The sequence below is a fragment of the Lagopus muta genome, chromosome 9 (genome assembly GCF_023343835.1).
Source record: "Lagopus muta isolate bLagMut1 chromosome 9, bLagMut1 primary, whole genome shotgun sequence".
NCBI lineage: Eukaryota > Metazoa > Chordata > Aves > Galliformes > Phasianidae > Lagopus > Lagopus muta.
The window spans coordinates 464,963-480,853 of NC_064441.1; the positions used below are offsets into that span (position 1 = coordinate 464,963).

The window sequence follows — 15,891 nt, forward strand, 5'->3', positions numbered from 1 at the left end:
ATGGTTCCTGAAAATTCCAGCCTGCTTGTTCTCGCTTTTCCAAATGAAGAGAAGTGGTTAAAATTATTGTTTAGTGCAAGAAAGCAGTCCTTAATGATTAGTAAAGATTTTACCACGAGTCCTTCTTTCCCTGAGATCTAAATATTCTGCAAATCAATCCTTTGTGCATTTTTAAATGTAATGCATCTTCCTCTATAAAAGTTATTTTTAATCTATGAAGGTCAAGTATTTGAAGATTGAAGTCGCATGAAGATAAGCCTGACTATGCAGTAATTTTCTCTGATGTACAACTACTGATTTTTGGTCAGTGTGTTAAGAATTGCAAGCATATACTGAGATAAGCCAAACATGATGCTGTTATCAAACATCTGCACAGGCAAATAGCTTACCTACAGATGTGCTGCATTTCTGTTTGTCTGATGATTGCATACTAAGTGGCAACTTCCCGTACTGAAAAGCTGCATTTGTTATGGGGTTTATTTACATCCATTCCTTTGTTGTCATGGGCTTTCCCCTGGCCCAAGTTAAGCTGCTTCTGCAAAATCTCTGCAGCTCATCTTCTGTTCAGTAGCATTCTGTGACTCTGGTTTATTTTTTTCTTACAGCTCCAGCTATAAATTCAAACTTTTTCCCAGCAACTCCGTCAGACGTGGAGCCTGTGAGCAGATGGTGCCCTTGTTGTATTCAGTTGTTCTAATTTTTGTCCTTCCTGCAACTGGCGATGTTGGTTCCATGGATCTGTGTTTCATCTGCAGGGCAGATTGTGAAGGCGCAGGTGAAATTGTGGTTAGCCTTAGCAGGATCCTTCTGCTCCCCAACCCCAGGGAAACGTACGTGGCCAGGCAGGGCTGTGGCAGGTCCTTTGTGCTAAAGTGGGGTATCCTCAGTGTCGTCTCTTCCGTTCTGCCCTGCTGTCTGTGCTCCGAGTTCTGGCGATGCGGTGGCCTTGCACAGCATGCCTAGCAAGGACTTTCGAAACGACTTGCAAAGGAAGAAGTAAATGAATGGATCTAGGCAAGCGTTCAGCGATGTCAGCCACAGCGTGCTCTCCTTTAAGTAAAACAGGGTGTTCACTGCAGAGCAGTCAAAAACATTTCTTGTTTGGCTCAAAGTGTAGGGAATTCTGGTAAAGTGGAATGGTGCAAAACATATAAAGAACACTGCGATTATGATGAAGACCTTCAGATTTACAGATTTTCTGGATGGTCTTCCCGTGGATCTTGTCCTCTGATAGGACTTATACAATTCTTTGCTCATAAGTATGTAGCATACAACTATGACTGCTAAATTAACCCAGAAGATAAGTTGGCAGATGTAGTTTACGATTTCATGCCAGACTAAGCCAAACTCAGATTTCAAGAGGGCACACTTTTTTACGTTCTTAGGTGTTTTTTTCTTGTTTGTTAGAATCATGTTGGGTAATGAAAGAGTAAACATCGATATCCAAATAGCCATGGAGAGGATCTTGGCGCCTCGAAGGCTCCTTGTGGTTGATGTTCTGAATGGCGAGGTGGCTTTCTGATAGCGGTCGATGGTTATCAGCCCGAGGAACAAGATGCTGATGTACATGGTGAAGTAAAACACGACCTGGCTGACCTGGCACACGAATCCTCTCAGCACCCACGGTACCAACTGTGCGTCGCTGAGGATTTTAAATGGAAAAGTCAGAATCATGAGGATGTCAGAAATGACAGTATTCTTGAGGAAGATGATGAAATTGGATTTACTTGATATTTTGAAGAAGATCCACGTTGCCAGGCCATTCATAGTGAGGCCCACCAGGAAGAGAAGAGTATAAAGCAAGGGGAAGATGACCTGTCTGATTCTGTTATCGCTGGTGCAGTTGCTACCATTGATAGAGTAGCTGAAGTTGCTTGTGGCTTTTGTTTGCATTTCGTCTTCTCCACCCTCCTTCTGAAAAACAAAACCAAAAGAAGAAGAAAAGTAAGGAATAGTGAAGCTGGAGATGATGCCTTTTCTGATTTCGGTCTTCTTAGTCTGTTTCTCATTTTTATACAGGGAGTATTTCTGTTGGACTTTGCCACCTGCGCTGCTTTCCTCTGAGGTTGGAGCAGGCAGTGCTGGGCATGGCCGTGCCGAGGGGAACTGCTGCCCTGCTCTGTTGGGTCCTGCCTGGCAGGGGCTGTGAGGAGGCATGGGGTAGGATGGCCAGAGGCCTGCTGCTGTGATGGGCTGTGGGGCTGCCAGCCCCAGCTGGGTGCCGCCTGCTGTGCCGTGTGGGGCCTGTGGCAGCGGCTACCTGAAGGTGTGCTCTGATCCAAGGAGAAAGGCAAGCATCTTTTTCCTCGTCCTTAATGTGGAAAAGAGGGAGCAGTGGAACTCCTTCTGGGTGCGCATTTGGTAGGGAGAGGCCGATGTCAATGTAATGCCCTTCTTGCTTCTCTTGCCCCAGCCCCACTGTCGGATACCTTCAAGGCCCTCTCTACCATTCCCCCCGCACATCCCCCAGATGCAGGGACGCCCACTTGCCCTGCAGGTTCCCGGTGTGGGTTTGGGGCCAGGAGACAGCTGTGGCAGCCGGGCATTGCAGGCTGCCTGGGAGAGGGGGCTGGCGGTGCCCTGCAGCTGAGATGTCAGCAGTGACATCGGGGTGTTGCTGCGGCAGGTGCACATTTGCCAGCATGGTCTGTGAAGGCTTTCGTAGCTTTGCTTGTATAGGAATTAATTTACAGCATCACAGCTAGTTTTTCCTGTCGCTTTTCTAAATCGGCTGTTCTACCCAACGTGGTACTGCAGGAAGCACCGACCGGCGGTGTGGAGCCGTGCGGCACTGCAGGCGCTGCGGCCACCAGCACGTGGAGCTGGCAGGCCGCGCTGTGCCTGCTGGGAGGCGGGGGGGCGCCGTGCGTCCGCCCAGGGGCCGCTTTCGGGTGCACGGCGATGCCGTTGCAGTGAGCGCGGTTGGCTGGGGTGAGCTCTGTCTTGGGAAGCAAGGTCAGCCAGCACCCGAGCATCCTGACACGGCCCTCACTGAGCTCCAGGTTCCTTTTCTATCGAAAAGGGTTGGAGAGGAATATTAGAATCTGCTTTTGCCCTGAACTGCGTGGCAGATCCGGCTGCCGCGTCCAGTCCTAACAAAGCAAGGATTCCCCAGGGTGCAGGATCAGAAAGCAAGCAGAAATCAGAGAGGGGATTACCGTAGCGTGCTGCCGAGCAGCGCTGCCGTGCTGGGTTGCTGCGGCTCCTGGTGCAGCAGCAGCGCTGTGAGACGCGTGGAGCTGGGGGGCCTCAGGTGCTGCAGTGCCGGGCTGCTGGCGGGCAGGGTCTGGCTCCTCAGCCGGGAGGACAGCTGCTGATCCCGGGTGATGCCATCAGCGCTTCTGCTTTTGTTTCCTCCAGAACAGAGAGAGAAATAGAACTTTCTATATAATTAGAGGCTTACTTCCTACTTTTGACCTACAGATAGAGCTGCTATTTTTAAAGGAGGTCGTATCGTGTATTCTGTAAGCCGGCACAACTTTCCTGAGCGTGGAGTTGTGCTCCCACCTCTGTGCCTTGTGATTTGTGTGGAACTTATTTGTTAGTACTTTTGTGTGCAGCCCTCCTTGTTTGGAAACTGAATGGTCTCATGGTGTAAAGAGAAGCAGTGATTGGAGAAGGTGATTTTATGTTATAATTCAAAAATATTTACACCTTTTATAATTTGCTGAGCAGTTCTTCCAGTTTTAAAGTTAGGAATTTGGCATCAACTTTGTGTGATACATGGTAGTAGAAGACTAAATGTAACTAGTTAGAGTTCCAGTGAACTACACACGTCAGTTTCTATTGGATTTACAAAATGCAGTCTTAAGAGTTGGACGGCATCTTCTTTTTAGTGGGGTTGTACGTAGAGAGAAGTGAGGAGCAGCTGGTGGACCTCAGTGCTGCCTGTCGTGGGGCTGGGGGTGGGCATGGTGTGCATCTCCTGGGCCTGTGTTCGTAGGTCCCTGCGGGATGTTTGGTACCAGATGACATCTGTTCCTCTGTGTTCTGAACCTGGCCGTTCAGTGATTTCGCTTGATGCTGTTTCCTCTGCAGTGATAATCACAGGAGATGCTTTTTGCAATAAATGTTCGTTATTGCTTGTTGCAGTTTGGGCTGCTGGGCTTCTGCAAGTGATGACAAAACAGTGATGAGAGACTTCACTCCTCCTTCTCTTTTCAGGATGAATCTTCAAGTCATGAATGTAACCAGCGCATGATTCTCCTCTATGGTGTTGGCAAGGAGCGTGATGAGGCAAGACATCAGCTGAGGAAGATTACCAAAGACATCCTGAAGATTCTGAATAAGAAGAGTACTACTGAAATGGGTGGTAAATGCTTTCACACTGCTGCCTGGTAGCCCGTAGCAGAGATGATGGGAGCTGTGCAGCCCCAGCATGAGGTGCAGCCTGCTGCCCTGCTCTGCTCAGCGTTACGGCAGCCAGGCTGTCTGCACCGGTGTGGGGATAAAGCCTGGAGTTTGGTGCTCTGGCCAGGCAGCAATACGCATTGCTTGTCTTCCTAGCAAAACAGTGTGACCATTTTTCAGTTGTTATTGAATGTCACCTTTTTTGCACTGATGACCTTAATGTAGCTTTCATATTGTTACGTGGAAAACTGAGGGAAGAAGGATTTTATGTAGTCATAAGTGATGCTTTTACTGTTAAATGTCTTACAAAGCAATAGTAATGCATAGCTACTAGGGCTCCACTAAAGATAAAGTGACCAAAATAATCTTTTATCTGTTAAGTTGGGGATGAAGGACAAAAGGCCAGGAAGAACAAACAAGAAGCATTTCCAACTCTAGAGACTGTGTTCACAAAACTACAGCAGCTGTCATATTTTGACCAACATCAGGTGACATCTCAGGTACTTCCCTTACATAAAATTGTGGCCTGTTGTGTTCTGCTGTGGAGTTATCAATTAGGGGACAAATCTGGGTTTTTAAGAAATGTTTTATATATGCTAGGAGTATCACTGCTTCTTTTAAGGTAAGAGAAGAAAGTGCTGTGTTGGTATTTTAAAATGCTGCTTCTGTGGGTATTTCTTTGTTTTGTTGGGATGCTTTTGTTTGCATTTACTGTGTTTGTTTGCTTGTTTGTTTGCAAGAAACTTTTGGGGTTATTTGATTTGATTTTTTTAGTTGAAAATTTGGAAGTCAATTTTACGTTTCAGCTTACAGCTTTGTTTAGGGCTCATTGGTAAATTAGGTCTTACCAGCCAGTCTCTTGCATATGTGTAAGGTCTGTTCCTGCATTTGTGTGAAGGATGGTGAGCTGCATGGAAAACAGCTGGATAATACAGTTTGTTCATCCCTTGCTGTTAAAACTGGTACTCAGCCTTTGCTGTCTGACAAGGCAAGGCTGACAAGCTGTCTTAGCAGCTGAATGGAGATCAGAAACAACTTCCTTGGGTGCTTGGTGCTCCTGGCCTCTGTCTGGACTCACCTGCCGACGTCTGGGCACAGGCTTTCCTCACTTCCAGCTGTTACTGTTTCAAAGTGTTTCTGATACCTGAGGGCAGCCTAGGAAAAGACTAACAGTGAATGACTGATAGTTGATTTATAACACATCTTCGGTGCTTTTCTTCTGAATGAATTTATTGCACATTATGTTTGCAGGGTGAAGTGTGAGTTGTTATCGCTGTACAAAAATCACAGTTCCATAGGTCGGAAAAAGAGATTTGGGCTCTCTTTGAAACAAAAATTGCATTTTAAAAGTAGGTATTTGTCAAGAGGAGTTTGACCCTCAGCTATGAAGCAGCAAACCAGCATTTTCTGCACGATCACTGTCGAAAATATAGCAGCATTATATCTGACTTGCAGGATAGTAGAGTAACATACAGACTCTGTGGTTGTACATGATTTGTTGGTGCTGTTATCTACAAAGTGCTGTCACTTGCTATTAGCAGTCACAGAGCAGGATTTTTGGAGCACTAGAGTGTTTGAGGAGCCCTTGGATGTCATACAGCCTTTCAACTTCTATTTTCACAGATCTCCAGCAACGTTCTCGAACAAATAACTAGTTTTGCCTCAGGAACATCCTATCACCTCCCCTTGGCTCACCACATACAGCTCATCTTTGATCTCATGGAACCAGCGCTGAATATCAACGGACTGATAGACTTTGCAATACAGGTAAAAAGAGTTTGTTTTAGGAATGGATACATCAGGACACAGCTGTGATACACAGTGTGAAACCAGAAGGAAAAAAGTGCTGTACAGCACATTCTTCTGATCTGCTGCTGTGTGCTTTCCTCTATTTCAGTTTCCTAACCTCTAAAACAGCATGCCAGATACTTCCCCTCCTGCCTGTTTTTGACTGTTACAGACAAGGGCTAGCTGTACTTTTTTTGGTAATTAATAAAAATCTGGATTCTTTTAACGTAAGATATTTTCATATGGGCTTCACAGTTTTAGGCTCAAGTGTCTTGTTACACAGCAAAGCATTTGGGTGGCGGAAATGCTGTTTGCTTCTGAAAAACAGTTCTGAGGAGCACGTTCTGTACTTTACAGTTCAGTTGGCTGCCTCTTTCCCTCGTCCTTTGGCAAACAAAGAATTCCATTTTGGTTTGCCGTTTAGTTTTTCCTTAATTGTTTTTTAGCCCCTGTTTTACATGTCGGAAGTTGTTCTCAGTTGATTGTTCTGGTGTGTTGTCAGCTGCTGAACGAGCTGAGTGTGGTGGAGGCAGAGCTGCTGCTGAAGTCGTCCAGCCTGGCAGGGAGCTACACCACGGGGCTGTGCGTGTGCATCGTTGCTGTCCTGCGGCGTTACCACGCCTGCCTCATTCTCAACTCGGAGCAAACTGCACAAGTCTTTGAAGGGTTTGTGGCAGCTCGTTTCCTGAAAGTATTTCTGTTGTTATTTTTAAATAAGATCTGTGTTTAGGTTCAGGTGGGGAGGCTGAGCAGTGCACGGCGCTGCGAGCTGCAGCAGCGGCCCTTGCTGGAAGGCTGCAAGCCGGCTCGGAGCCACGCTCAGCCTGGTGTGTGGCTCACCTCTGCAGCCTGCTCCAGCCAGTGGGACCTCACCCCTGGGAGCGTGGCAGATGGTGGGAGCTGGGTCTTGATTTGCTGCCCTCTTGCTCGGTTGTCCCCAGCACCTCTGTGTCCCCTCCTCTGGCACCCACGTAGCTCACAGGTGACACCGAATTCATGTGGGCCCCATCAGTCTGTGCACGCAAGGCTTGCCATCACCCTGCCAACAAAGGGTTTTGTGACGTGTAACGATACGAGATGTGGTGGAATGAACTCGGAATGGTTTTATCTTTGCAGGTTGTGTGGAGTGGTGAAGCATGTTGTTAATCCCTCAGAGTGTTCCTCCCCAGAAAGATGTATTTTGGCCTACCTCTATGACCTGTATGTGTCCTGCAGCCACCTGCGAAGCAAGTTTGGAGACCTCTTCAGGTGAGTTCTACTGGGATCGTTCCTCGCCTGCTGCAGACTCCTGGGCTTTCAGTTCAGTTTGCTTTCTGTGGAAAATGCACTGCCATCTTTGCAGCTTTGCCTTTATGGCTACAGTCCTCCCGCCCGTGCTCCATGCAGCAGTGCAGTGCTGGTGTAGGTGCTGCAGCTGCCCTGGAGGAGCAGTGGCAGGGATCTGCTCTGCTCGGCAGCGCAGTGAGGGCGTGGGGCAAGGTGGGAGGCAGTGGTGCTGCACAGCTTTGGCCTTCCCATGCCTCCACTTCTCAGGGTTCGTGGAGCTGGTTTGCTGTGGCGTAATGCTGATCTGTAAGGCTTTAGTGATGGGTTGTAGTTACAGCACGGGATAGAAAATAACAAACTCTCGGTTGGCACAGCTCTGCCATTCTGTTAAATATTTCTTTGATGTGGAGAGAGACACAAACATGTTGGAGTTTGTGGAGTTTTGTGCTCCGTTGTTCAGTTCCTTGATTTTTTAATTAAAATAATATTTTAGATAGCCATATGCTGTATTTATGGCTCTTACTTTTTAAAGGGGGATGGAAAGCCTTTCATATGCAAGTATATGTCTTGTGAGAGTGACAAACCATCCCCGTTACTGTTTCCCCTCCTAAGTTACACACCTGGATTTGAGCTGTGTGTTTCAGATTTGTGGGCTTTGTTTCATGGTGAGCAAGAGCAGAGTTCTCAGTAATAATTTTTCAACGAGTTTATGAGCATGTGGGAATAGTGGTATTTAGTTTGAGAAACAATAGGAAAATGAAACTAAAGAACTACAGAAACGCATTAGATGTGTGGTCATTCTTCTACCTAAAATCTGAAGGTCACTAATTCAAGAAACATCCTACCCTGCAACAGAAATTCAAATTGTCATCTAATAATCCAAAGATATAAAATCACCCAGTAATGTAGCTTAAAGCCCCCTTTTCAGATAAGTGGAGCTGGAAGTTCTGTGAAAACTGGCAGTAAGATTTATGCATACATTTCCTAAGCAGCTGTATATCGGATGTGTTGTGTCGCTGCTTTTCTTCTTGGTTTCCGTACTGCTATTAAAACAAAACCAGACCCACTGACCTGCACCAGTAACTGCTTTAGAAGCTTCTTAGCGTGCTGCAAGTCCTGCTGTTTCTCTCTCTCTACATCACTTTGAAGGGACCATAAAATACAGTTCATAAACGTACAGATTTTGAGACTTACCTTTCTGGCATTGCAGTGCTTTGGTGATGACTTATGATTCCCTCTGCAGTATTTCTCAGCTGGGTTTTACTTGGTGATCTGCGTGTTTTAGTTTGGCAGTTAGTGTGTTTAATCGCACTCACTAACCTTTCCTTAATAAACAGTTTATTCACTTTTTGACAACTTACAAGGAAAGCCTGTGGTGTTTGGTAAGTCACTGCCAAAAGGAGTACGTGTGTGCTCCTTTACCTGGCCACTCACAGTGTCAGTGCATGGCACAGAAGCTTCTTACCAAGCAGGGCTTTGATGCTGTGCACAGAGGTAATCAAGGACTTGGTGATCCCACCGTGCCCAGTAACATCTGTGCAGGATACCTCTATTTTTGGCAACTCTCTCTGTTTTGATCCTCAGTAGTGCCTGTTCTAAGGTGAAGCAAACAATATACAGCAACGTTCAGCCTTCAAATTCCAATCTGCTGTGGGATCCGGAGTTCATGCTAGACTTTATTGAGAACCCTTCTGCTCACAGCATTAACTACTCAATGCTGGGCAAGATCCTGAGCGACAACGCAGCCAACCGCTACAGCTTCGTCTGCAACGCTCTAATGAATGTGTGCATGGGGCACCAAGATGCAGGAAGGTAAGGGAGACCCTCTGCAGTTGGAACTGTGTGCATTTTTACATGGCACACGTGAGATTTCCTTTCACCTGTTTGGTTTGTGTCTCTGTTGCAATAGTTTTCATTCATTACTCTTTCTGATTGCTGAAAATGTATTTAGTAAGTTTCCTTTAAGTGACGTTAATTAAATCAACCTGCATAATTTGACAGAAAGGAGTAGCTAGTAGGAGCTGCTCACTGTAGGGTAAGCTGGAAGCTGTAACGTCAGCAGATGTGCTGTTCTGGGTAGGACAGCTCAGTGCAGTCTTTGCCCATTAGATGCCTGCAAACAAGGGAAGATTCTGCATTAGATCATTTCCTTATTATGCAATCTATGCTTAATTCATTACGTGTGCGAGTTAATTTATTCTTTATGAAGTTCATCTTTGTAGGTAATATGTAACTTTTCAAAAACTATTTTGTAAGAAGTATTCAAAATTTTTATTGGGTAGAAGCAACTAGATTTATAACAACTGTCAGTTGGATGCTAAGAGTAGCTTAGACTTCACAGGGCATGGCTCCAGCAGGGCTCCAGCCATCGGAGTGTAGGGTGGCATCAGCACCCAGCAGGCTGCCCAGCTCTGTCTGCCTGTAGCACCAGCAGGATCCAGCTCTTGTCGCAGCGCGGTTTGGTCTGATCCTGTGTGTCACTGCTGGACCTTACAGCTCTTAGAGCTTTCTAGGGCATCTCAAGGTACTGAAGAAGTGTAGTGAAGAACCCCTGCAGTAAAATTAGTCACACTGGTGTAGAGTTTTACATCACTCCTTCCTCTGTGCATCACCTCTTCTTGTGCAAAAGCAGCACTGTGGCACTAAAGCTGCCTTGCTCTGTTTTCCAGTCATGCAGTCCCTGGTGTAGGACGAAAGGGGTGCTGGTTTGGGATCTAGCTCTTACACCTGTCCCCAGCACCTTCGTTCCTATTAAACAATGAAAATTTCCGGACTTTGGTGTTCCAATACTGTTCCAATATGTATGAAGATAGTCTTGGTAGTTAGGCCTCGTTGCAGCAGTAGCCAGCTGTCATTGTAAAGGCTGCTGGCAAACCACAAAACCTGGGGGATTGGGGAATATTTTTCCTTTGGATTGGCTCCTGCCCAGGCTGTGTGCTATACCTGTGCCTTTCTCCCCTTTCACGGTCTGAAGGCATCTGGGGAGCTTGGAGCATCTTGGCAGAGAGGGGTGGCTGAGATGAAGCAGTTCTGTACACCAGCAAAGAGGAAATGTGTCCAAAAAAGCTTTAGCGTGGAACAGGGGAAAAATAACTTGTGCTGAGCTGAGTCAGTTCTGCTCTGTTTTTAAAAATGTCATTTAACTGAGTCATACACTGAATCACACATTGCAGAATGTGCAACTCTGAAACTGCATGGAATGAAATTCACAGAATCAGAAATTCAGGAATCACCTGAGTTGGAGGTGGCCTTTAAGGCTGTGTGGCCCAACTCCCCTGCAGTGAACTGGCACATCTACAGCTCCATTAGGCTCTCAGAAGAACTCATTCATGCCGTTTGATGTTCTCTCTCCCTGCTCTCAAGCAGTAGTGCTGCCTGGCGCAGGGCGAGCTGACGGGGGTGGGGTGAGGAGCACTGCACACACTGCTTTCTTGTGGCATGTTTGCATGACAGAGATCATTGCTGCTGTTTGCAGGCAGTGCTGAGGAAAGGCAGTGCACCCAGTGGGCAGGAAAGCCAGTATTGCTGGGCATATACAGCAGGGTTTGCACAAAATAAAGTCCCCATGGCAGATCTGTGCATGCCATGGGCTGCGGGTCACGTATTGTTTCTTCTGGGTGCTGCAGTTATCCGCAGCTGATAGCTTAAGATTATGTGCAGCATAATTGTATTTGGCCATTACCTCCACCTTGAGTAGGGAAATGCCCTTTCTTTTGCCAAGCAGGAATTTGCTTTGACCTGAATATTTCTTTTTGTTCTTCTCTCCTAGGATTAATGACATAGCAAACCTTTGTGCAGAGCTGACGGCGTGCTGCACCGTGCTGAGCTCAGAGTGGCTGGGGGTTGTCAAAGCTCTTTGCTGCTCTTCCAATCACGTGTGGGGTTTCAATGATCTGCTCTGCAGTGTGGATGTAAGTTCACACTACCTTCTGAAGTACCTCTTGAACCTCTTTACCTGGGAAACACATAGAGTTGCAGTAAGGTCCCCATTCAGTACATAATGCTGGGCACAGTTTAGTCATTTGTCTGCTGAAGTTTTCAAGGCTTTTCGTTGGACTTTGGACTGAGATTTCTGATTTTTATTCTTTCCTACATCTTCAGTTTGAATGTTAAATGAGGGCAGTGCTTAGAGTTTTCTCTCTGTTGTGGAACAGTATGTAAGATTTGGAGGGGCTTTTGGAAAGGAGCAGATGCACTTTCTCTAAAATGCTGGTGGATGTGCAAGTAACCATCCCTATTTTAATGACTCTGGCTTTTAGACTGTAGAGGTGTTTTCTGTTCTTTTCTCACCGATACAAGTTGCCATAGTCCTGTCAAAGTCAACAAGATTATAATGAGTAACTGTATTCAATATCTGATCCAATAGGTTGATCCTCAGTTTAGGAACTGATTGAAGCTGTGAATGTTGGGGATATATTCTTATTGGTGTTATCAGTTTTTATTGAGTGATAATATTTTCCCAGATTGGTATAAGACTAGTGGATGTTACTTTGGAATTAATTTGTGATATCTGAAACAGATGTATTTTAAAATTAAGAGCTGTAAAGTTCTTAAAAAAGTTTGTGGACGCACTGAAATGCGCAGATGGTTGCTCACATGTACACGTTTTACTGTTTGCTCTCCTGGTGAGTTCCTTAATAATCATGGCAGCACTGTGCACTGTCATGTGAAGCATTGCCATGTTTTCCCTCCCAGGTGAGTGATCTGTCATTCCACGATTCCCTGGCCACTTTCATTGCCATCCTGATTGCCCGGCAGTGCTTTTCTCTGGAAGATGTCGTTCAGCACGTAGCACTGCCTTCTCTTCTGGCAGCTGGTAAGAACACACCGAGAGAAAAACGTAGAATGAAAGGCTGAAGATGTTTTAGGGAGTTTCCTTTGAGTGAGTAAGAAGTGAGAAGAGCTCTCCTGTAGGAAGAGCCACCTGTTGTATGTACAGCATGTATGTCGCTGTAGTTCCCAAAAGGGGTGATGCTGGGTTACAGCAGAGCTCCCATGGCTGACAAGTGGTGGCAGAGCTGCTGGCAGTGCTCTGTCTTGTGTGATGCAGCATCACTTTCTGCTCAGGACTTTCGTGCTCTACACTGCATGCTTGAATGTCTACCAGATCTACTGAAGTTGTGCTTAGACACATCTTGGAAGATCACCTTTATCTTCTGCAGCCCACAGCAAGCATCTGTCTCTCATTTCCTTCTGCTATCAGTGCCCGACGTTGGCATTTTCTCTCTGACATATCATCCTAGCATCCAGCCTGGAACCTGTGTTCCTCTTTGTTGGCCACATTGCATGTTTCTTTTCACTTTTTTGCCTAGATTTGTGTTTCTTATTTCTATTCTGACTTTCATAAGCCAGTTTAATCGTGTATTCATTTCTGCCATTAGTTAGGACTCTGGCTTAACAAAAATCATGCTGTTCTTTCCTGGTTTTGAGTGGCTCAAGGCCAGAAATGCTAATTCCTGATGATGAAATTGTTATACTTGCATGTAAAATGGGGCTGTGAAGTAAAACCTTTCCAGGCCTGACAGCATGACTTGTGAGGTCCTGGGTAGATGCCCTACGTCCGTGTCCCATATTCCATAGCCTGTGGGGACCCAGATGCTGAGCCTGGGGCCAGGATGACTTGTCGGCTTCTCCTGCACCTCTTCAGGACACCGCAGGTCTGCCTCTTCCCCCAGGGAGCAGGTAAGCTGCCTGCTGAGTGCTCCTTTTGTTTCAGAGCAGTGGCTTCAGATACTGTGTGAAAATATCCGTGGTACAATTAGAAATGCAGCCTGCTTAAAGGAAAAAAGTCTTCACAAGTGAAAAGTTACTGTGTAGAATTCTTCTTTATTTGTAAAATAAAGTTCTGTGTGCTTATGAAACTCTGTATGTTCACTGAAACTTGTTATTTAACAAGAGCTGGCCATTGAGGTATTTACTCTGTTGGCAAGCTCCACCATATTAATTCCATATCTTAAGAAAAAGAATTATGTTTTAAAGCAGCACCCATGTACACTTCAGCAGAGAAAGAGCTTTAGGAGTTCTGTTCTGATAGCTTTCATTCTGTCTGTGAATTTCATTGCAGCAGCCATGTCCCTGTGTGCTGGCAGCACCACGGCCACGCTCTGTTGTGCTGGCTTTGCTGGGGCAGTGGTGGCTCTCAGTGGGGTCTTTCTGCAGGGAGATAGAAGTGAATAGGGATAAACGTAATGCAGTTTGATAGCTTTGTGTGTAATTATTAGTTAATGTGCTTTTAAAACTGGGCACAGTGAAACACCTATAGTCCAACAGCAGAAGTGTGAGGAAATTGGACCTCAGACTATATTAACGTGTCTGTCCTTCTTAATTGGAATGCTCTGTGGTCTGACCTGTGTGTTCTGCCACAGACCAAAAGAGGAAGGAAAGGGGCAAGGAACAAGTAGGTGGCAGTTAAAAGGAAATAACCATTGAAATCACCTGTGTTTTGACTTCTAAATATTTCAGCAGACTTGATGACAAGGCTGTTTCTAAGGGAGGAATAAACTGAAAACAGTTATTATTTTAAACTATTAAATGATGTCAGTTCTTCTGTCTAAAATTAGTAGTTTCTTTTTTGAACAGAAATGAATGAGCTGCTCTTACTCAGGCAAAATAAGTGAGTGTTCACTACTCATAGTGGTTTCTTGGGAAGACAAATGGCATCACTCTGAACGTCCCCTGCTTCCCCTTTCTTTCCTGCCAGCCTGTGTTGCTGAGCACGATGCCACATGGTACTGAGAATCTCTTTGGTCAGCTGGGGTTGGCTGCCCTGCTGTGCCTGGTCAGCATCCTCGTGGTGTGGCAGCAACAAACGAAATCACCATGGCTGTGTGGGCACTGCTGGGCTGTCATTCAGAGCCAGAGCACCATGTATCCATGACTTACCATTGGTCTTCAGCTTCAGTTAGGATGTTCAGTTCTTCATTCAGTTACTGTACTTCTGTAGCTATTGTAGATGTAAAGCGTAACCATTTTCTACAAGATTTATCCTTCTTTCCATAGGAAAGCTATTTCCTGGAATTCGCTCTTCTTGTGATCGTCACCTCTTGGCTGCTGCTCACAACAGTATAGAAGTGGGAGCTGTGTTTGCAGTCTTAAAAGCTATTCTGATGCTTGGTAAGATCATGCAGAGTAACGTGTAACACTTCTGTTCTAGAGCTCGGGTCAAAACCTGGCAGTGCTAGTTCACATCCCTGGGGATGCTTCTGGGAGGGGAAAGCCCTGCTGACAGAGCTAAAATGTAGATGCTGTCTGTGCTCCTGAAGCATGCGAGTAGCATTTCCCTCTCGGGCCAGGAGGCAGAGTTTCTCTGGTGAGTCAGTGCCAGCTGATGGCTCCAAGCAGATCCAACTTTTTGTGCTTGGACCTCCCCATACCAAACTCCAGTGCGTTTCTAACTCTGGCGAGTCAATCAAGTGCATAGAGGAAATAAGGTCTCAGATCTCTTTCCCCATCTTTTTCTTTCCTTCACCCCAATTTGTGTATGTCAGTCCTTGAAGAACTTGAAGAAGAATCACTGCTATGCAATGATCCATCAACAAGGAGATATTATTTATCCAAACAAATAACTGCCTCAGATTTTTGGTTTGGCTTCTGTTCAGTTAGAGCTTTTGTGAGCTATGATAATGTGTATTTTTGGAGCTAAGTAAATGTCTAGTTAAAGAAGCAAGGTGTTCCAGAGGTGCACATGCCCACAGAGATGTACCTCCAGCTTGAGTGCCGGTGTTTTGTTCTCTGTTGGCCACTGTCTCAGAACTGTCTCAAAACCCTGTGGTCCTTAATGATGAGACTTGTCATGCCATGTTGGTTGTTGATGCTAATAGCAAATGAGGGGTTTTCTAGAGGATGGCTGTCATAATGGTGAACCAGGTGTGATCCACAGACATTTCTGCTGACTTGAGATGTTTGGCTGTGTTAGCCTGCTTCACGTGCAGGCTGTCATCGTGCACGCTTCTGTATGGCCTCACAGGGTGTTACTGTGTGCAGCAGTTTGGGCTCCTTTCTCCACTCTTCCTCCCTGTAGCTGCATCTTCTTCCTCGTCCGAGGTTTTGAAGCCTTAAACATCAGTCATGTTAAAACTTTTACAGGTTTGATTTTTTGCACCCTGTCCTGTCTGCTCAGCCCTGCTTGTTTCAGGCAGGTGGTGTGGCCGTGCTGAGCTGATGCCTTGCAGAGAGGAAGGGGTCTGTTCCCACAAAGGTCCATCTCTCTGGTGAAGAAGTCCATGGTGAAACAGGCTGAAGGAACCATCAGCCCAAACTTCTCTCTTGATGTGTAGAGTGTTTATAAATCAGAGTAGAGAGAAGACTTGGAACAAAAAGAGTCATCTGAGAAGAACAAGTAACCCAACTCTTCCTTATCTGCCAAAGCAATTCCATGCACTAGTGGGCCCTTGCCTGTGGAGCACACCAGGCTTTAAGTTGTGTTGAGTTCATATAAAACTTTCTCTACTTCTGAAACGTCCATCAGAAAGATGTTACACAAAAGGA

The 15,891-nt window shown here is 45.9% G+C and overlaps 2 protein-coding genes across 16 annotated transcripts in view; one reads left to right on the forward strand and one right to left on the reverse strand.

Annotated features, from left to right (window-relative positions):
* Nucleotides 1-15,891, forward strand: part of MED12L (mediator complex subunit 12L) — a 102,404-nt gene that overhangs the window by 67,202 nt on the left and 19,311 nt on the right. For 14 of the 15 annotated variants that reach the window (XM_048955504.1, XM_048955507.1, XM_048955508.1 and 11 more), the window contains 10 exons: nt 4,165-4,312; nt 4,732-4,850; nt 5,974-6,117; nt 6,641-6,804; nt 7,255-7,386; nt 8,989-9,216; nt 11,174-11,315; nt 12,100-12,220; nt 12,985-13,086; nt 14,404-14,517. In XM_048955504.1, the coding sequence (XP_048811461.1) occupies nt 4,165-4,312; nt 4,732-4,850; nt 5,974-6,117; nt 6,641-6,804; nt 7,255-7,386; nt 8,989-9,216; nt 11,174-11,315; nt 12,100-12,220; nt 12,985-13,086; nt 14,404-14,517 (1,414 nt within the window). The remainder of the gene's footprint in view (nt 1-4,164; nt 4,313-4,731; nt 4,851-5,973; nt 6,118-6,640; nt 6,805-7,254; nt 7,387-8,988; nt 9,217-11,173; nt 11,316-12,099; nt 12,221-12,984; nt 13,087-14,403; nt 14,518-15,891) is intronic. The other variant, XM_048955505.1, reaches the window with a different exon arrangement.
* Nucleotides 847-4,138, reverse strand: P2RY12 (purinergic receptor P2Y12). Its single transcript, XM_048955520.1, has 2 exons — nt 3,159-4,138; nt 847-1,914 (listed from the first exon to the last, which is right to left on the reverse strand). The coding sequence occupies exon 2, from the start codon at nt 1,891-1,893 to the stop codon at nt 868-870; it is 1,026 nt and encodes a 341-aa protein (XP_048811477.1). The 5' UTR covers nt 1,894-1,914; nt 3,159-4,138; the 3' UTR covers nt 847-867.

What these genes read in the sequence shown, in the direction of transcription:
- P2RY12 (XM_048955520.1), bottom strand. Translation starts at nt 1,893, where the DNA reads ATGCAAACAAAAGCCACAAGCAACTTCAGCTACTCTATCAATGGTAGC.